Source organism: Psammomys obesus, unplaced genomic scaffold (genome assembly GCF_907164565.1).
Source record: "Psammomys obesus unplaced genomic scaffold, mPsaObe1.curated_primary_1811, whole genome shotgun sequence".
NCBI classification, from domain to species: Eukaryota; Metazoa; Chordata; class Mammalia; order Rodentia; family Muridae; genus Psammomys; species Psammomys obesus.
This window is the reverse complement of record NW_026585626.1, coordinates 5,253,204-5,274,888: the sequence shown is the minus strand read 5'-3', so window position 1 is coordinate 5,274,888 and position 21,685 is coordinate 5,253,204. Positions and strand designations below refer to the sequence as shown.

Here is a 21,685-nt window from a genome sequence, read left to right as displayed (position 1 = left end):
GTTCTCTGTAAGTTGTGTCTTGTTTGAAGATAGACTCTAAAGCAAAAGATTCAGTTGTGTAAGTCGTAAAGGGGTAAGTGAACATAGAATGTTTCATAGTGCTAGGCTTTCTCTCCTTTTTAGAGGGGTCCTGCATGCTTTTTAACTTGGTATGGCGCTAGCATTGCATGAAAAAGCTTTCCTAGCATTCTTTCTTTTCCTTGTTTCTATTGCTTATCCACCTATCCATTGTTCCCTTCAGTTAAGTAATTATCACGTCTTTGTGAAGCCACTTGTTTCTTGATTATGGATATTCTTGTTCATTATGAGGCTGACAGTCACAAGGTTGTATCCGCTTATGGCCTGCATGTATGATATTTATACTTAGGTACCGGGAAGCTAGTGTTGAAGTGATGGAGATAATGTCTCATTTTGCTGTGATTGAACGTGCCAGCATCGATGAGGCTTATATAGATCTGACCAGTGCCGTGCAAGAAAGACTCCAAAAGTTCCAAGGTCAGCCTATTTCAGCAGACTTGTTGCCAAGCACTTACATCGAAGGGTTGCCCCGAGGCCCTGCAGAAGGAGCCGAGAGCGTTCAGAAAGGTACTTGCAAAACATCTCGTTACTTTTGCTTCCTGCCTTTGGAACCTGCTTTGTGTAGTTACGCGGATTCTTTTTAGAATGATTGAAAGGAAATTGAAATTACCACCTGTATGTATCATGAAGGGATATACAAAGCCTCTCATCTTTCTGGATATTTGCATGATGAGAAGCTGTGAAATTTATATGAAAGGAAATATCTCTTTAGATATAAAACTGAGGCTGTTTACTGTTATCAATGGAAGGTCGGAGACTGACTACTTCCTTCATCTGTAGTTTATATTATTGTCATTTAGCTTTTCATTTTTTGTTTATTTTTTATGTTTTGCCTGCCTGTATGTCTTTGTACCACATGTGTATAAGTGCCTGAGGAGGCCCAAAAAAGGTATTGGATCCCCTGGGATTGGAGTTACTAAGAGTTGTGAACTGCTATGTAGTTGTTGGGAATTAAACCTGGGTCTTCTGGAAGAGCAGCCAGGGCTCTTAACTGCTGAGCCATCTCTTCAGCACCAGAATGATCTTTTAAAATGGAGGCCTTAGGAGTAGGGAGTTGACTAATTTAAAATTTCTTCTCAAAAGAGTAATTTTTTCTTCTTGGTTGTTTTGTTTTCTCCAAGACAGGGTTTCTCTGTGTAGCCAAGACTCACTCTGTAGAGTCTTGGCTGGCCTTGAACTCACAGAAAGATCTGCCTGTCTCTACCTCCCTGAGTGCTGGGATTACAGACATACACCACTGCAACCAGGTTCTTTCTTTCTTTCTTTTTGAAATTAATTAAATTATTTACTTTACCTCCTGATCACAGCTTCCCCTCCCTTCTTTCTGTGTTGCCCAGGATGGCCTCAAATTCTCTACCCTTCTCTCCCAGCATTGGAATTACTAGGATTACAAGCTTGTGCTACCACATGAGTTTGAGGCTTTTGTTTTGCACTGGAGACAAACGCAGGGCCTCCAGTGTACTAGCAAATGCTTGTTCTCTTGAGTACATCTTCAAACCAAGTGAGAAGAGTCTGAGGTGGTTGGGCCCATAATATTATTTTGTGGGTGTCTTACTTTTTCTATTACTGTGCAGATACCATGACCAAGGCTCTTTATAGAAGAAAGAGATTATTGGGCTTCATTCTAGTGGGCGAGTCCATAACCATTGTGAAGAGCAATCAACAGCCAGTCATGATGCTGGAACAGTTGCTGAGAGCTTATATGTTGGACAACCACCATGAAGGAGAGAGCTAATCTCAAAGCCTGTCCCCAGGGACATACCTCTTAATTCATTCTAAACATTTGCACCAACTGGAGACCAAGTATTCAAATATATGAGCTTATGGGGGCCAATCTCATTCAAACCGCCACAGCAATGAAAGGCACTTACTGCCTGATGACCTGAGTTGAATCCCTGCATTGTGAAAGGAAAGAACTGGCTCCTGAAAATTGTTCTTTGATGTGTGTGCCTTGGTGAATACCCTTTCCCCTAACCTATAAAATAAATACATTTTTTTTTAAATTGAGGGGGTACTAGAGAGATGGCTCAGTAGTCAGGAGACCTGCATTTGGCTCCCAACACCATCAGGCACATGTAACTCCAGCTTCAAAGGATCTGATGCCCTCTTCTAGCCTCTTGAGAACACCTACGCTCACCTGCACAGTCTTAACACAGATACACATAATTAAAAGTTACAAGTATATACAGAATTGAAAACAATTTTTCTTTTTTTTTTGTGTGTTCATTGGTGTTTTGCCTGTATGTATGTCTGTGTGAGGGTTTCAGAAATTCAGAAATTCAGTAATTCAGTTCAGAAAACTCAGTAATTACAGGTGTGAGCTACCATGTGGGTGCTGGGAATTGAACCAGGAAGAGCAGCCAGTGCTCCCAGTTAGGAGCCATCTCTCCAGCCTCACAAACAATTTTTTTAAGACTTAAAGTGGTTTAAGTAAGAAATAAAATGTGGGTAAAGCCAGATGAGTTAAAGTAATATGGAAAATAATTTTGAAGTAGTCTTTGTTGACTGACTACACAGTAGCAAATGAAAGAAAAAAGCTAACGTTACTTAAATTCTAAGCTTTTATTAAGAACAGACAGTGTTAGGAGACAGAACCTTTGAGAAAGAAGATACATTTGATTTTAGTTATATTTAATTTTTTTACCCCTGGTTTTTGGAGCCAGGGTTTCTCTGTGTAACGAGCCTGCCAATGCCTCCTGAGTGCCGGTACCAAAGGCATGTGCCACCACGCCCATCCCCAGTTTGAATGATAAACATGAGGAGTTATCATCTGGTGGTGGCAGTAAAGAGCATCCATAAAGTGAGCTTAGGGTTAGAGATAAAGATGCATGTAATCAAGTTGAACCAGAGGACTGGTGTTCACCAAGGGGCGAAGTATAGAGAAAGGAGAAACTTGCTCACTTGCCTTGTTAGGTGCTGGAGGAAGAAGACATGCAGCAGTGGAAAGAAGTGGCGTCATTGGTGGCTGGCAAATGTTCCTTCTGCATGCTTGTTTGACCCATCTTCTCTGTGTATGGTGTTTGGACTTTTACTACTCCCAGATACTCTGAGTATATTTTCTTGCACTATACCTATTTCATTACTGCCTCTTTAGCCCAGATGTCTGTATTTCCTGTGTATCCATTTTCTTTGCTATCTAATGTTTTATTCCATTTCACAACGGTGAATTTGTGAATGATTGTTAAGTTCACTATCATGAATAGCCCGTGGGGGTTGGAGAGATGGCTCAGAGGTTAAGAGCACTGGCTGTTCTTCCAGAGGTCCTGAGTTCAATTCCCAGCAACCACATGGTGGCTCACAACCATCTATAATGAGTTCTGGTGTGCAGGTGTGCATGGAGGCAGAACACTATATACATAATAAAGAATGAATGAATGAATAAATAAATAAATAAATAAATAAATAAATCTTTGAAAAAAAAAGAAGAGCCCTAAGTTGAGTTGTAGAGATGTTTTTGATTGGATTTTAAACTACTCAGATGGAATCATTCTCTAAAATAATGTAAATATGTGTCTATGTAGAAGTTGAAGCTTGAGTAAATTCCACGTTTTCTGAGCTGAGAGCTGGAGAGCTGGAGAGCTGGACTGCTGGCCCGTGCCTTCTCGTGCTGCATTATAGCTGTGCACTATACCGTCAAGCATCCCCAACAAGTCTGAGCATTTTCTCAGGAGGGACAGCGTTCAAGAGGAAGTGTAAGGCCCGTGCAGTTCTGGCACACTCCTTTAATCCTAGCACTTGAGATGCAGAGGCAGACCAGTCTCTGTTAGTTCAAGGCCAGCCTGGTCTAACAAAGCGAGGCCAGGACAGCCAGGGCTACACAGAGAAACCCTGTCTTAAAAAAACAAAACAACAGCAACAACAAAAACCAGGAAGTTTAAAGAAGAACATTTGAGGGAACATGCTTTCAAATTATTGCTAACGGGCTGGGAATATAGATCAATGGTAGAACCTGTATCTAGCATGTTTGAGCCATGGTCTCCAGCCTCAACATTGCAAAAATCAATAAATCGTTATTTGTGAATGTTCGTTAACATAAAATATTTGCTACATATTGTCACTATACATTTTTTTAAAATGTTTGTCATTTACTTTTATGTATATGAATGCTTTAGCTGCACATACACCTCCATGTCAGAAGAGGGCATCTGGTCACACTATAGATGGTTGTGAGCCACCATGTGGTGGATGGGAATTGAACTCAGGACCTCTGGAAGAACAGATACCGCTCTTAACCACCGAGCCATCTCTCCAGCCCATCACTCTATGTTTTAACTGAAGCTGAAACTAAGGCTGCTGGAATTGGTATATTTGAATGTGATTGGTCTTCTAAACCATGTATCTAGGGCTGGTGAGCTGTCTCAGCAGGTAAAAAGGCCCACCAGGCCTAACCTGGGTTTGATCCCTTTGACCCACATGCAGGCAAAACAAAGTAAATGTGATCAGATGTTGTTATAATGAAAGAAAATCCTAAATTGTTTGATTTTACCTATGAAGATTCAGGAGCCAGATGCTGGGGTGAAAATCTGCTAGCTCAGAGAGGCACCCAGGTGACCTTCCTACTAAACTCACATCTGGAAGAAAAGAGCTAAGAAGATGAAAAACAAAAGCTTGCTAGCTCATCTGACAACCCAGAAGGAAAAAGCCAAAGAGCTAAAGGCCAAGGAACTAAAGAGCTGAAAACGTCTCCTTCTCCATGCTGTCTTAAATACCCTTCAACTCAATGCCCCTCCTTACTGCTTAATCCCTGTCAGCTGGTTTCTTGCTCTGCCTCTTGACCTAGGGTTAACTTTATTAAATCTGACATAGAAAGCTCTTGGATTAAAGGTGTGGGAGGGGGTTCACAACGGGATCAAATATCCTACAACAGTCATAAATAAAATGGAGCTGGAGAGATGGCTTAGTGATTAAAGGCACTTGTTATTCTAGAGGAACCCCAGTTTGGTTCCTAGAATTCACATTGTGAGACTCACAACCACCTGCAACTCCAGCTCCAAAGCATCCAAACCTCCTTTTGGCTTCCAGGTGTACCCACACGTGGCATACACTGACAAATAAAAAATTTTATAATAAAACTATGTATCTAAAGAACTTGAAATCAAACCAGCTTTGCACTGAATTATGTTGCAGGATATTTGATTACACTGTGAACCCTGAGGTTATTTACTGGGGAAAAACTGTTATTAGTTGTGGGTAGACTCAGCACTAACACACACCTTTAATCCAAGAGCTTTCTGCTTGAATATTGTAAACAGGATAAATAAAGTCAACCATGGGTCAAGAGGTGGGGCAAGCAACCAGTTGACAGGAAGTGACATTAGGCTTGTTAAAAAAATAAAAAAAAAAGTCAGGAGGATGGAGAGAGAGACACATACACACAGGAAATAGAAGGGAGGGATATTCAGTTTGAAGGAAGATGTTTGGATGATTTTCTTCTGGGATGTTGGCTGAGAAGAGTCAGCTGGGTGCTTTCTATGCCTCTCTGAGCTAGCAGACTTTCACCCCAGCATCTAGCTCCTGAGTCTTTATTTGCATAATCAGATTGTTGAGGTTTTGTTAAAACAACAATGGTAAACATAGTCATGTGGTGCTTAATGTCGAGGTTCTATGTGGGAAATGTGCCACTGGGTGACTCTATCACTGTGCTGGCTGGGATAAAATATAGTTCATAGAACTCACTATACAGTAAGTTCTAATGCCACACATTATAATATATGCAGTCTGCCCTTGAGCAAATGTTACATGATTAATGACTGAAAATAACTAACTTAAAAAAATGTGAGCCAGGAGGTGGTGGTGGTGCATGCCTTTAATCCTTGCACTGAGGAGGCAGAGGCAGGTGAATCTCTGTAAGGTCAAGGCCAGCCTAGTCTACAGAGTGAATTCCAGGACAACTAAGGCTACACAGAGAAACCCTGTCACAAAAAACAACAAACAAAAAATGTCAAAATGTGATCTCAACTTTTTTTTTCAGAGGATGTTCGAAAACAAGGCTTACTTCAATGGCTTGGTTCTCTTCAGATTGATGATTCTACCTCTCCAGACCTACATTTGACGGTGGGAGCGGTGATTGTGGAAGAAATGAGAGCAGCCATAGAGAGGAAGACTGGTTTTCAGTGTTCAGCTGGAATTTCACACAATAAGGTGAAGGCATACTGTAGGCTTCAAAGAGAAGCATCTATATTTTTAGTAAAGTACAGCAAGGATATTCGTGGATATTTAAACTTCATGTTGAGGGCCACGTGTGGTACTGCTTCCAGTTGGGAGGTGGAAGCATGAAAAAGATAGGGACTGGAGAGAGGGCACAGGGGTTCAGCACACTGGCTGTTCTTCCAGAGGACCAGAGTTCAAGTCCTGCCACCCACATGGTGGCTCACAGCTTTTTGGAACTGTAGTTCCAGGGGACCCAGCATTTCCTTTAGCCTCTGAGGGCACTCATGCACCGCATGCTGCGCATGTACAGGCACATACACCCAGGCAAAACACCACATATAACATAAATGTTTTTAAAATAGTTGCAAGTTTGGGACTGGTGAGGTGGTTCAGTGGGTAAGGCACTTGTCACCAAGCCTGAAGACCTGACTTCTATTCCTAGAACCCACATGGCAGAAGAAGAGAACCTATTCTTATAGATTGTCCTCTGACCTCCACATGTGTAATGCCCCCATAAATGTAATTAGAAAAAACTTAGTTAATCTGGACTGCAGGGGTGCACGCCTTTAATCCCAACACTTAGATGGATCTTCAAGTGCCAGAAGAGTGAGTTCCAGAAGAGCCAGGGCTACATATAGGGAAACCCTGTCTCAAAAACTTAACAAACAGCGTAGCTAGAATAAAATTCATGTTGAGACTCAAACAAAAGCTTAAATTTACAATATTACTTGCATTGTTTAAATATTTTCCTAAGCAACCTGAGAACTGATCAACAAATATATTTTCTTAAACTATCTATATAGAAATGTGGAGGTTTTGAACTTGTATACGTTAGCCTATTTCTTTTATTTTCACTTGCTATATATATTTTTGTTGTTGTTTTGTCTTGTATTCTTCGGCGTTTTGAGGCAAGGTCTCATGTAGCTCAGGCTAGGATCAAAGTTCATTCCTATCAAAGATAACCCTGATCCACTGTCTCTACTTCCCAAGTCCTGGGATTGCAGGCATGTGCTACTGTACTTAGCTTTATTGTTTTCTTATGTGTAATTGCCTAGATATTCTGTGCTTCTGTCTGTTCCTTGTATCCATATACATACCCATGTATATGGCTGTGGCTATGTTTGTGTGATATATGCATATGTGTGTCATAACCTATTACGCCTCTGCTGTAGTCCTTTTGAGGCAGGGTATGTCTCTGAACCTAAAACTAGCTTCTTTTTTGGGGTGGGGGGTGGGCTGTGCCAACCAGCCAGCAAGCCCCAGAGATATTCCTGTCTCTTTCCCTTCCAGCTAGGGTTGCAAGTGTTTGCAGAATTATGCCCAGCTTGTTTCACAGGTGCTGGGGTTCAAACTGCAGTCCTCAGGCTTTAGAGCAGTGGGGACAATTAAGGGTAAGGTGGTAGTAAAATTTTAATTTAGACCACTATTTTTAAAAATAGGGAACACAGACAGTTCTCAATATTCCAGGAACAGTGTAGCCAATTTTCTAACTAACTGTAGATAAAGTGCAGTGAGAATATGGGGCTTTCATCAGCTCTGACAAAGGCTCAGTAATTGAGCAGTAGCTAGCCAGGTTGCTGCCACTTCTCCCTTACCTTCTCTCTTTAATAGAAGGAAAGTTTTTAAGCTGCCCAGAAGAATTTTTGTTTTTCTGGCTATATGGAAGGAAATCATATTCTTAATGTAATACAAATCATACTAAGTCTTGCCTAATTGAAATTACTAAAGAATTTGACTAATAGCTGATGCATGCTGTTAATCCTAGCACATGGGAGGCAGTTGGATCTTTGTGGGTTTTAGGCCAGCCTGGTCTACATTGTGAGTTCAAAGACAGCCAGAGCCACATACTAGAGAGAGCATTTATTAGTCAGCGGTTTTCAACCTGTGGGTCATGACCTCTTTGGGGGTTGTATGACCCTTTCACAGGAGTCAAATATCATATATCCTGCATGTCAGATATTGACATTACAATTCATAACAATAACAAAATTACAGTTACGAAGTAGCGACAAATAATTTTATGGTTGGAGGCAGTCACCACAACATGAAGAACTGTATTAAAGGGTTGAAGCATTAGGAAGGTTGAGAACCACTGCCCTAGATGAACAGAACTTATAGAATGAATGTATATATTTATTAAATTTATAAGAATGGCTTATAGGCTGGTTCATGTTGTCCAACAATGACTGACTACTAACGGAAGGTCTAAGGATCTGGTAGTTGTTCAGTCAGTGATGCCTATGCCTCACGTTTCAGCTGGTCTTCAGTATATGCCAGAATCCCAAAGAAGTAGGCTGTAATGCCATGAAGGAACAGACTTGCCAGCAAGAGCAAGCAGACAAAGAGAAAGCAAACAGGCAGAGAAAGCAAACAGGCAGAGAGAGCAAGCTTCCTTCTTCCATGGTCTTTATATAAGCTGCCAGGAGAAGGTGTACCCTAGATTAAAGTTATATCTTTCCATTTCAAAAGATCCTAATAAAAGTGGGCCTTCCCGCTTCAAGTGATTTAAATAAGAAAAAAATCCCTGCTGGGCAGCGGTGACACACTTTAATCTCACCTTTAATTCACCTTTAATCCCAGCACTCAGGAGGCAGGCAGATCTCTGTGAGTTTGAGGCCAGCCTGGTCTATAGAGCAAGTTCCAGGACAGCCAGGAATATAAACAGAGAAACCCTGTCTCTCCTTACCTCCTCCCCACAAAAAAAAAAAAAAGGAAAGAAAGAAAAAAAATCCCTCACAGGTGTGCATAGTCACTTGAGTTTTAGTTAATCCACAGGAAAAAAAGAATCTTACTGCTGAAAATTAAGGAATTATAAATAGATGTATATTTATATGTCTATGTGGGGTGAACTTTTTTAAAAATTTGACTATATGTATGTGTTTGTGTGTGGCCAAGGCCAGTCTTGAACTCCTGGTTTTCTCACATTCACTTCCTTATGTTGGGATTACAGGATTGCACCACTGTTGGTATAATGTTCTTGTGGAATGTATACAATTTAGCCTTGTTCTTTCAAATACTGATTTCTCTACCCCACTATCTGGTTTCAAGTTTGTGTAAACATGCCACCATTTGTTCTCTGTATTGTCAATAAAACAACCAGTCAGTGCTGAGCAATGGAGAGAATAGGGCAGGACATCCTGGTCTGGAGGGGAGGAAAAAGAAGCAGGTGGGAGTCAGGAAGAGAGAGCAGAGAGGAGAGGTATTGGAACCAGCTGGGAGATGCATCTGACTAAAAGCAAATATAATGTGGGAAATCCGAATGGGAGGAAGCTATGCAGGCGTGGAGGTTTAGGATAGAGTAATCATTGCCCAGCATTGTGCTCTAGGTTAACTAAATACATCCTAGTCTCTGTGTAGTGATTTGGGTATACAACTGGTTTAGGAATAACCACTTTTTAACTAAAAGATTAATCAATAATAAATATTAATAATCACCAACACACCACCATTCTTGGCCTATTTTAGCATTTTCATATTTATATGAATAAGAAGTGTATCTTTAGTTTTTTTCTGGTTTTTAAATCTATTACGAGAAAAATCTCAAATAAATGGAAAAGAAAAATAATTGACTTGAGGAAAACTGAGAATAGAAGAGTATAGGGAGAACAATGAGGAAAATGTTTTTCCTAGCAGATTCTATGGAACACAGAGGTTTTGAGATGTTTTTATATTTCATTTTCATGTGGAAACAATTAGGATAGCCCTTATGCTTTGCCTCTTTCTCTGTGTGTGTGTGTGTGTGTACATGCTTTAATATTTACTAACTATATAGAGTTAGTATACCAATAGTAAGGATCTTCCTGATCTCTGTTCTTCCAGGTTCTGGCAAAACTTGCCTGTGGACTAAACAAGCCCAACCGCCAAACTCTAGTCTCACATGGGTCAGTCCCGCAGCTCTTCAGCCGCATGCCAGTTCGTAAAATGTGAGTATAGGGACATCGTATCTATGTGAATGATCTTGGTTTGTGGTGTCTTTTGTGTTTCATAAAGGCTTGAAAATAGGTACTAGTCAGAGGGGCAACACTGAAAATTTTGAAAACTACCTTTACGCTTTATTCTCAATGAATTTTCAATTCTGGATTATCTTTTTAAGAAAAAAAATCTGCCAGTTGTAGTGGTGCGCATCTTTGATCCTAGCACTCAGGAGTCAGAGGCAGGTTGATCTCTGAGTTTGAGACCAGCTTGGTCTCCATAGCAAGTTCCAGGACACTCAGGGCTATGTAGAAAACGCTCTCTCAAAACAACAACAAAAGAGCTGAGTTGGGCTGTGGTGATGCATTCCTTTAATCCCAGTCTCAGGAGGCAAAGGCAGGTAGATCTCCGACTTCAAGGTCAGTCTGGTCTACAGAGCAAGTTCCAGTACAGCCAGGGCTGCACAAAGAAAACTAAAAAACAAATTTCCCCCTTCTCTTGGGAGGTTGTTGAGACCAAGTCTCACTATAGTCTCGGCTGGCCTCATGTTGGTGGTGTTCTTTGTGCCAGCCTTTTAAGTGCTAGGACTATGGGTCGCTACTACATGCAGCTGGAATTTCACTTTTCTCTACTGTCAAGGGTTTTGTTTGTTTGCTTGCTTTTTGATACAGGGTATGTAGCCCAAGCTAGCCAGGAATTCACTGTGCCACCCAGACTCAACTGAAACTCAGTTTAGTCACCCTGCTTCAGTCACTGAGTGCTTGGGGTTATAGATAGAAGCCACCAGACCTGGCTCAGTCAAAAGTTTTCAGATCTGCCATACTGATCTCCGTGAGGCATGAAAACAAAACTGATCTGAGAAAGGTTTATGGACTGGAGTGGTAGAGGGCCAGCCAAGGACAAAGCAGCATGGAGACATTCAAAGAAAGAAGGGAAAGTGCAAGATATCTCACTATATCTCACCCAGGGGTACATGAAATAGTCTATATTGATGAAGACACTGAAATAGAAATACTCAAGGTACACTAAGGGCTGATTGTAGGTTCCTTCAAAGCCAGCTGAAGAATATTGGTTGTGGAAAACATTTATTTTGGATTTGGAAATTTTTTAATTTTTGTTTGGTTTGGTTTTTTGTTTGGTGGGCTTTGCTTTTTTCAAGGCAGGGTCTCATTATGTAGCTTTGGCTGTTCTGGAACTTACTTTCTAGATCAGGCTGACCTCAGACTCACACAGATGTATCTGTTTCTGCCTTCCAAGCATTGGGGTTAAAGGTGTGTACCACTATGGCTGGCTGGGTTTGGCATTTTAATCTTGAAATGGGATGGTAGGTTTTATATAACTATTGGGCATGCATCACCACAGCACACCACAATAGAGGGGGAAAAAAACAAAAACCCTTTTTATCCTGTTTTTGTTTTTGTTTTTGACCTGGCTGTTTTTTTGTGTAGCCCTAGCTGTCCTGAACTTACTAGACCAGGCTGGCTTTCAACTCACAGAGATCCATCTGCCTCTGCATCCGGAATGCTGGGATTAAAGTCATGCTAAGAAGCAAAGATAAGAACAATATATACAAGAACAAGAAAAAAGAAATGTTTACATGCAGTTGACTTGATAACAGATCATTGACAAATATTTTCTTTACACTCCTGTTACTCTTCCCACGTCCCCGCTGAGAAGAATCATCTGGCCCCCGTTTTGGTTTGTTGTTGTTGGCATGTGTGTGTGACTACAGACATGAGCACGGGTGCGCTCATTGGTTAGTTGTCCTCTTCCACAGAGGGCTGCAGGGATCATACTGTAACCATCAGCTCTTTCACTCGCTGAGCTACTTAGCCCTCAGCTTTGTGCTGGACAGTTAAGAGTCTGCAGGACTAAAACATTCTCTGATTTTTCTCTAAACCTTTTAAAGAGCTGCTCAGAGCAGCAAAATTTCTTTGTTTTGGTTAGCTGCATATTTAAATGTAACCTATAAATTCCTCCTTTGTTTAGCCGCAGTCTTGGAGGAAAGCTAGGAGCTTCTGTCATTAAAATCCTTGGGGTGGAATACATGGGTGAACTGACCCAGTTTACTGAATCCCAGCTCCAGAATCATTTTGGAGAGAAGAATGGGTAAGTAGCTTATAGTATTTTAATTAATTAATTTGTTTTCAAGACAGGGTCTCAGTGTATAACCTTGGCTGTCCTAGAACTCTCTAGACTAGGCTGGCCTTGAACTATAAGAGGTTTATATTATTTTCAAACTTAACTTTTATAGAGATATTAAATTTAATATAGATAAGAGCTTTTAGTAGACAGGGCCAGATAGCCCAGGCCAGATTCAAACTTGATATGTAACCAAAAGATGCCTTGAAGTGCCAATCCTGTTGGCTCTCTCCCTCTCAATTCCTTAGATAACAAGCATGCATCAGCATACCCAGCTTATGACCTGTGTTTCATGAGGTCATTTCAGGAGTTGGTCCTTTAGAATATTAATTCTCACCAGACATAGTAGCCTATGGCCTTAGTACTTGGGAGATAGAAGCACAAAATATGAGATTGGTATGATTAACATGCCTTTAATGCCAGCTTGGCTTAGGAAAGAGGTTGGGATGTCACTCTATCCAGTCCCCAGTACTGCACATGGTAGGTAGGCACCCTACTGTAAAGCTAGATTACCAGCTTTCTTCCTTCACTTTTTATTCAAGCGTTACTAAGTTGTCCAGGCAGGCTTTGAACATATAATTCTTCTGCCTCAGCTGCACAAATCTCATGAAAATTCAAGCTTACAAAACAGGCTATTCCTATATTTTTATACTATATCTACATCTAATATATTTATGTTTGTTATTTTGCTGATGTTACATTCAAATTTTTATGTGTCAGCCCTAGAAGACACATACACACAAAAAAAGAATTGGTAGCTTGTTTGTTGGTACTTTGAAAAAAAAATAAAAATAGTGACTTAAGTTTAGAAAGGATTAGTTCTCTCCTCTGATGTCTTTCATTAGAACTAATTAAGAAGGGCAGGAGCTCTGTCAGAACTTAGGTATGCTTAAAGGTACAGTTTTCTTCCCTACTTCCTTCCTATTTATTTATTTATTTATTTATTTATTTATTTATTTATTATCTGGGATATGGTCTCAAGTAACACAGGCCTTGAATTCCTGATCCTTTTGCTTCTACCTCACAAGTGCTGGGACACACCTAGCTATTTTCTTTTTGTTTGCAGTCTGGGAGGATTAAAATTAGGGCCCTGTACATGCTAGACAAATGCTCTGCCATTGATCTATATACCCCAGCCTCAATTATTTTTTTCATGAAGAAGATAAAAGGCTAATGTAGGTATTTTGTTTTAATAATAATAATTAAGCAGCCAAGAATGGTGGCAACATGCCTTTAATGCCAGCACTCAGGAGTCAGAGGCAGGTGGATATCTGTGAATTTGAGGCCAGCATGAGTTCCAAGATAGCCAGGACTACACAGAGAAACCCTGTCTTAAATAAAAACAAATCAAAACTAAAAAATTATTAAGTTAGGCATGGTGGCTTGTACTTACAATCTCAACCCTTAGGAGGCTGGGACAGGAAGATCACAAGCAGGCCAGCTCGTGATATCTAACTATGCTGTTTATTTTTATTATTCTTAATTATGTGTATGTGTGTGTTCATAGGAATGCAAGTGCCCACAGAGGTCCCCCTTGGATCTGGGGTTACAGGCAGTTGTAAGCTGCCTGATGTGGATGCTGGGACTTGAACTCAGGTCCTCAGGAAGAATAGCATGTGCTCTTAACCTCTGAGGCATCTCTCCAGCCTTTATATGCTATGAATAAATAGGTAACCAGGCATGATGGCTCTCACCTATAACTCCAGCAGAATCACATTCGAGGCCAGTTGAATGAAGACCCTCTCTTTAGCAAGCAAGAACAACAAGAATAATCATACTTGCATCTTAATATCTTTTGCTGGTTTTTAGGTCTTGGCTGTATGCCATGTGCCGAGGTATTGAACATGATCCAGTTAAACCCAGGCAGTTACCTAAAACTATTGGCTGTAGCAAGAACTTCCCAGGGAAGACGGCCCTGGCTACTCGGGAGCAGGTAAGCAGGACTCTTTTAAGGGGAGAGTGGATTGTGATAGCTGTGCTAAGTTTTTGTTTGTTTTGTTTCTTATGTTGAAATAACTAGTTTGTCATTTTCTCCCTTCAATCTAAAAAGTATAAAATAGAAGTGGATTAAATGGACAGTGCAGTTTTTTTTATCTTTTTTTGGAGTTAGGAACTTCAAAAACCTAAAATGCTGTTCCTTACTCAGTTTGGGTTCTTCTTCCTTAGAATTGGAACATGGTAGAAAAGTGAGGTGAAGGGCTTGGAGCCTGAGTGTGTATAGCACACATGTAATCTGGGCAGACAGGAGGCTGAGTCAGCTGCACTGAGCGTTAGAGGCCAGCTTGGATTGCATCATCCTAACCAAATTGTGGGTGTGTTGCACATGTGTGTAGATGTTTAGACCTTTACATGCATATGCAGACACCAGAGGAAGAAATCAGGTGTCTTGCTCCATTAACCTGTTTTATTTCTTGAGATGATCTTTTTTTTTTTTTTTTTTTTTTTTTCACTTCCATTTTCTGAGAGAGGTTTGTCTGTGTAACAGCCTTGGCTGTCCTAGACAATGCTGGCCTTGAACTCACAGAGATTGGCTTGCCTCTGCCTTTGAGTGCTGGGATTATATAGGCTTGTGCCACCACACCCTGCTTGAGATGATTTCTTACTGAACCTGAAACTATGCTGGCATAGAGCAAATCCCAGTGATCCTCCTGACTCTGTACCCATCTTTTTTTCTTGTTGTTGAGATGGGTTTTTGCTGTGTAACCCAGCCTTGAACTCATGATCTTTCTGCCTCAGCCTCTAAAGTATGAGATTACAGTTATGCATCACTCTGCTGGACTGAAAACCTCCAACTAGAGGAAGACAGAGTACTGAGATTGCCGTGATCTAGTTCTAGGGATCAATCAGTGGACAAATCCACTGTCTGGATCTCTGATGTGTCTACTTAAATGAAAGATTAATTTCTTTTTAATTTTGTACATTTTTTTTTAGGTACAGTGGTGGCTCTTGCAGTTAGCCCTGGAACTTGAGGAGAGACTAACCAAAGACCGAAGTGATGTAAGAGTTTAGATTTTCTTTCTCTATTAGTCTTTTTTTAAGATTTATTTACTACATATACAGTATTCTACCTATATGTATGTCTGCACACCAGGAGAGGGTACCAGTCTCATAGGTGGTTGTGAGCCACCATGTGGTTGCTGGGAATGGAACCTAGGCAGGACCTCTGGAAGAGCAGCCAGTGCTCTTAACTTCTGAGCCATCTTTACAGCCCCTGTCTATTAGTCTTTCGGATTTAAATGCTCCTGCTCCTTACCCTGTGGAGAAAGGAACACAGAGAGAATAGAATCAGCATAGGGAATTTTAAGAAAGTTTGTTTTGCCAGATGTGGTGGTGTACACTTGTAATCCCTAGGGAGGCAGAGGCAGGTGGATCTCTATGTTGGAGGTCGGCCTGGTCTACAGAGTGAGTTCCTGAAATCCAAGGAGACTGTTCAACAAAAAGAAAGAGGTTTGTTAAAATGGTCGTCCAGGCTTCACCTTGAACTTGCCAGTCCTACCTTCAGGTTCCCAGTTTTCAAGATTATAGGCTTGAGTTACTAAGCGTGGCTGAAAATTCTTAATTGCCTTTTAAATCAGGCCCATACAGCAGAGTACACTGGGCTAAGGATGCAGCTTAGTTGGTAGAGTGCTTGCTTAGCATGCTCAAAGTTCTGAGTTTGATCCCTGGCACCTCACAAATACCAGGGGTTACGATCATCCCTGACAAACCGAAATAAAAAACTGTCAGCCAATGGGGTCTTCGGAAGCCTGGCTCTTCAAAGGTAAGAACTTCATCCTGCCCCTCTCATTACCACTTATTTGCCTTTACTCTTTTGTATTTTCTTGTTTAGCTTCTCCTGCAACGCTAAATATATTAGTGGATTGTATCAGAGTATATCGCCATTGAGCTGTAATCTTTTCATTTAAACATAGTGGAAGGTTGGTTATTTTTAAAATTATTTTCTGTGTATGATGGATGTGTTGGGACACGTGTGGAGGCTGGAGGACTACCTTTGTGGAGTCTGTTCTACTTTACCTAGGTTCCAGAGATGGAACTCAGGTGCTTAGGATTGCACTGCAAGCACTTGCTTGCTGAGCCACCTTGCTAGCCCTGTAGAAGAAAGTTTTGGGTTCTTTTTTATTCCCTTATGTTTGTGTCTTTGTGTATGTGTACATATGTGAGGGTGCCCTTAGAGGCCAGAAGAAGGCATTGGCCCTAGAGCTGGAATTAGAGACACTTGTGAGCTACCTGACATGGTTGCTCAGAACCAGCTAGCCCTCTTTAACTGTGGAACCATGGAACTGTGGATCTTGCCAGCTCCATAGTAGACGCTTTAAAGACACAGTATTAATCAAACATTGAACATCTGACAGTTTCTTTTCTTTCTGGGTAGCTTTGTTTTGAGATAGGGTCTCATTATGTAGCTTGGGCTGGCTTAGAACTTATAGTGACCATCTGCCTCTATCTCCCAAATGTTAGGCATTTTGAACCCTCCGTCTCTACTTCCCAGGCACTTAGGACCAGTATGGTCTACCCCTGCCCTGGATTATATATATATTTACATAAAGCACATCTATGTAAATGTGTACAATTGAGTGATTTTAGTATGTTCTAGAGTTGCTTAACTATAAGACTACAAGTGGCTTTATTTTTTGTTTGCTTGGGATTTTTTGTTGTTGTTGCTTTTTGAGTTTTTGAGATTTTTTTTCTCTTTGGGTTTTGTTTTGTTTTGTTTTTGAGACAGGGCTTCTTTCTGCAGCCTTGTATGTAGACCAGGCTGGACTTGAGCTCAGAGATTCACCTGCCTCTCTGCCTCCTCTGTGCCGGGACCAACAAAGTACACCACCACTGCCCGGCTGTTTACTTTTTTTGAAACAGACTCTCACTGTATTCCTAGTTGGGCTGGATGCTGGATGAAATTCATTATGTAGACCAGGCTGACCTTGAAGTGACCGAGATCTGCGTGCCTCTGCTTCCTGAGTGCTGGGACAGCAGGCTTATGCCCCACATCCATTTTCAGTCAGCTGTAGGAGATGTCATTTACCCCCAAAAGAATTCTCTACTCATTAGCAATCATTCCGCATTTCTTCCCTACTCATCTGTAGTCCCAGGCATCCATTTAATATGATGGTGTACATCTTTCATCCCATATTATATGATCTGATGAAGCAGAAGGACTTGACCAGCCTCAAAAAAAGAAGAAAGTCCTAGATGTGTCATATAACTGAAATAATGCAGTATATAGCCTTTTCACTTACTTCACCCATATTATAACGTGTCCGTGATTACTTCTTTTTATGGCTTATTAAGAGTTACCAGTGAATGGATATTTGGGATATTTCTACTCTAGACCATTATCAGTAATGCTGCTATGAATGTTCCACATTTCCATCTGAGGAGCACAGTTCCTGGGTCGCGTGGTAGCTCTGTTTAACATGTTGAGGAATTTGGCAGGCTGCTCTCTGTAGTGGCTTATCATTGTATATCCCTGCTGGCAATGTGACGGAGAGACGGATACAGACATGTTGAGTACAGGTGTCCACCGAGGTCAGCAGAAGGTGCCGGATGAAGCACAACTGTCCCCATGTTCTGGGCCATGCTGGTCTTCTCTGTATTGTTCAAGTTTTAGTCTCTATGGTGTTTCAGCTGAACACTTGATTTTCTGATGGCTAGACATATTTTCGTGTGGTTTATTGGCCATTTGTACATCTTCCCCTTAGAGAAATGTTAGTTTTTGCCATTATAACCCTAGTTATAAGATGGCAGAGACAGAAGGATCACTGAGGCTTAGAGGCTGCCAGCCTAGTAAGGAAAAAAGGCATGCTGCAGTTCATTGAGAGACCCTGTCATAAGGGAAGAAGGCTGGAAACACTAGAGGATGCTTCTTGTTCTCCCCTGGCTGCCGCATGACTACAGACATGTGCATGCACAGCCCTAGACAGAACACACAAGCACACCTTCAAAAATAAACTTGTGAAAGTTCTCAACTTCGGTTTCCTCTGCATTCCTAAGCGTAGCAGACATCCAGTTGCAATTACAGAACTTTTCTCAACCAAAACTTTGTGATCTGTATTTTCTCAAGATGCAAACCTCAGAGCCAGAAAGATGGCTCAGTAATTAAAAGCACTGGCTGCTCTTCCAGAAGACCCATATTCAGTTTCCAGCACCCACATGGCAGATCTCACTTGTCTGTACCTCTACTTTCAGGGCTTCTGACATCCTCACACAGATACGTATGCAGTCAAAACATCACTGAACATAAAATCAATAAATCAAGAGGCAAAACTCTACAAGCGTGTTTCTAAACCACCACACCCCACATTGTGCTCTTGCCTCATATAATTTTGGTGTATTCTCACTAGCACTTTTGACTCTGAAGAGGACCCTGACATGGACTTTTCACCTTACATGGTCTTTTTGCTGAGTGAAGCATGCAGAGGCTCACGCTTGACTATGTCAGTTCTTGCTGTCTCTAGAGGTGTTCCACATTGTTCTCTACAGACAGCTGTGTAGAGGAGGTACTAGGACGAGTGCCTGTTTACAGAGTAAGAACACTCAGAAGAGCTTGCTTTGAACTGTTAAATCTCAACATTTTCCTGACTTCTTTTTCAGTAAAAAAAAAAAAAAAACAACAACAAAAAAAAAAAAACAAGAACAAAAACCAGTATCCTAGTTATTTGTCATGAAAAACATTCAGGAAAGTCTCATTTTCATTTATTCTGTCCTATTCCCATTACGTGTTAAAATATTCTAGTTTTGTGTTTTGATTTTTTTGTTTTTCTTTTAAATAGTAGCTCATGAATCTTAGGCTAGCTTCAGACTTTCTCTCTTTCTCTCTCCCCCCCATACCTACCTCTCTCTTCTCTCTCTCTCTCTCTCACACACATACACACACACACACGCACACACCTATCTGACGACTTTGAACTTCAGATTCTCCTCTCTTGTGTACCACCATGCCTGACTTATATGCTCAAACTCAAGGCTTACATGCTAGGCAAGCACTCTAAAAACTGTTACATCCCCAGTCCCTATCCTGTATGTTTTAATGTTCTGTAATAATTCATCACCCACATTCTGTGCTCTTTTTTTTTAGTGCTGGGGATCAAATCCAATATCATATATTATACTTATGTCTAGAAATAGCACAAACTTTTGGGTAAAGGTGTGCACCACCACCAAGCCTGTAATCAGATTTTTATTCAGAATATTTTACTATAGTCTAGGCTCTGTATTTTTTGTATCCCATTGTCCAGTGCTTAGTGTTTAGTTTGCATTTGTATTTTATAGAAATAAGTACTAGAATAAATACCTTCAGACAAGGTCTTACTGTGCAACTCTGACTCACCTAGAACTGTATGTAAACCAGGATGACTTTGAACTAACCCCCCAACCCCAAGTGCTGGGATTAAAGGAGTACACCATGCTTAGCCTTTTTCTTGGCTTTTAAATTGAGTTGCCAAATCTTTTTATTACCCTGAAGATGCTCTTAGTAACTATTTCTGGTTTCATCCTTTTTTACCTACAGAATGACAGGGTGGCCACTCAGTTGGTTGTCAGTATTCGTGTGCAAGGAGACCAGCGTCTCAGCAGCCTGCGTCGTTGCTGTGCCCTTTCTCACTATGATGCTCATAAGATGAGCCAAGATGCATTTGCTGCCATCAGGAACTGTAATACTTCTGGGATCCAAACTGAGTGGTGAGACTCCTTTTTTCAGTTTATCTTCTTTTAAAAAGGGGGGAAGGCTGGGGGCTGGCAGTGGTGGCACACACGTTTAATCCCAGCACTTGGTAGGTAAAGTCAGGTAGATATCTAAGTTCAAGGCCACCCTGGTCTACAGAGAGTTCCAGGACAACCAAGGCTACACAGACAAACTTGTCTGGGGGTGGGGAGGTTAAGGAAGACAATAAAAATGAAGCAGTTCAGTTGCAGGGTTCTATTTTGTTTGTTGGTTTCCCCTACATTTGGTGCATTTAGTAGCCAGAAGACAAAATGAACCAGTACTATTCCTGCCTGTACTAGCTTGCTGTGTTCAGAAAAATGACTGCCTGTACTCAGGGACTAAACTGTTCAATACACTTAAGAACTTTTTGGCTAACTACTTGATTATATCTTAAAAACATCTTTCATTGGGTCTGGAGAAATGGCTCGGAGGTTAAGGGCCCTATTTGCGCTCTTCCAGAGGTCCTGAGTTCAATTCCCAGCAACCACATGGTGGCTCACAACCATCTATGAGATATGGTGCCCTCTACTGGCGTGCAGGTACATATGCAGGCAAAATACTGTATACATAATAAATACATCTTAAAAAAATCTTTCATGATATTTATTCAGAAATTTTTCATATAAGCTTTGTATTTTTTTAATCCTTCTAGTACTGGACCCATTGTCCTATGCTTAGTAGGTATTTAGTGTACATTTGTATTTTATGTAAATAGGTACTAAAATAGCCTCAATTTTTGCTTATTAATATTTTTCTTTTTTGTTAAAGACAAGGTCTTACTATACAGCCCTCCTCTCCTGGACACTTTGGGAGCAGGAAATGGAACCCAGGGCACTTGTGCATAGGCAGTCACTCTACTACCAAGCTAATTTCCGGTTCTTTTTAATATAATTATATAAGTCCTACAGGTATTAGAATGCCATTGTTCATTAGTAAATTCCACCTCTGTTAAGCATGAAACATAGCCAAGGATACAATGGAACTATTTTTTGAGTCGTGTTTATTTTTCTGTCCTGAGACTGATTATCATAGATTTTTAATATAGGGACTCCTGTATTCTAGGCAGGGTAAGCCAGGGAGAATTTTGCACTTCTCCTGCCTCCTCCCAAGTGCTGAGGTTAGACTGGTACTATTACATGCCTGGCTTGTGAGGCACTTGGGATTGAACCCATGGCTTCATGCATAGGAGGCCAGCACCCTACCTTTCCTGAGTTACAGCCTCTGCCCTGAATCAGGATCCTGGGTTCTATCCCCAGTTCCTCACCCCCATTTTCCATCCTGTCCCCAAGAAAAGGTATATTCAAGCCAGTCTTCATGGCACATGCCTATAATCCCAATACTCTGCAAGATCAGAATTCAAAGTCATCCGTGGCTACATAGCAAGATCTTGTCTTAGAAAACAAAAGAAGGATATTCCAAATTCATTATTATAGAATTAGTTCAGTTCATCTAAGGAATTGCTTATCTAAATATATTGACATGCTCACAAAACTAACTTTCACATTCTGTGATAATTGCTTATCCACAAATATTAAAGTTACACAGGCCCAAATGATAACTGTGGTACTGTGTTTATATGAAGCCTTCTTTGAAGACCTTTATGGGATCACTAACATTGTCTTTTTATAATGTGGTACTGAAGAATAAAACCTGAAGATAGTGCCAACATTTTCTTTTGCTATTTGAAACTGTTTCTTCCTG

The 21,685-nt window shown here is 40.8% G+C and overlaps 1 protein-coding gene across 4 annotated transcripts in view; it reads left to right on the top strand.

The window, feature by feature from the left end:
* Polh (DNA polymerase eta) overlaps nucleotides 1-21,685 on the top strand; it is a 32,002-nt gene that overhangs the window by 7,487 nt on the left and 2,830 nt on the right. For 3 of the 4 annotated variants that reach the window (XM_055612837.1, XM_055612828.1, XM_055612845.1), the window contains exons 4-10: nucleotides 368-585; nucleotides 6,050-6,219; nucleotides 10,048-10,151; nucleotides 12,130-12,249; nucleotides 14,092-14,215; nucleotides 15,214-15,279; nucleotides 19,790-19,959. In XM_055612837.1, the coding sequence (XP_055468812.1) occupies nucleotides 368-585; nucleotides 6,050-6,219; nucleotides 10,048-10,151; nucleotides 12,130-12,249; nucleotides 14,092-14,215; nucleotides 15,214-15,279; nucleotides 19,790-19,959 (972 nt within the window). The remainder of the gene's footprint in view (nucleotides 1-367; nucleotides 586-6,049; nucleotides 6,220-10,047; nucleotides 10,152-12,129; nucleotides 12,250-14,091; nucleotides 14,216-15,213; nucleotides 15,280-19,789; nucleotides 19,960-21,685) is intronic. The other variant, XM_055612853.1, reaches the window with a different exon arrangement.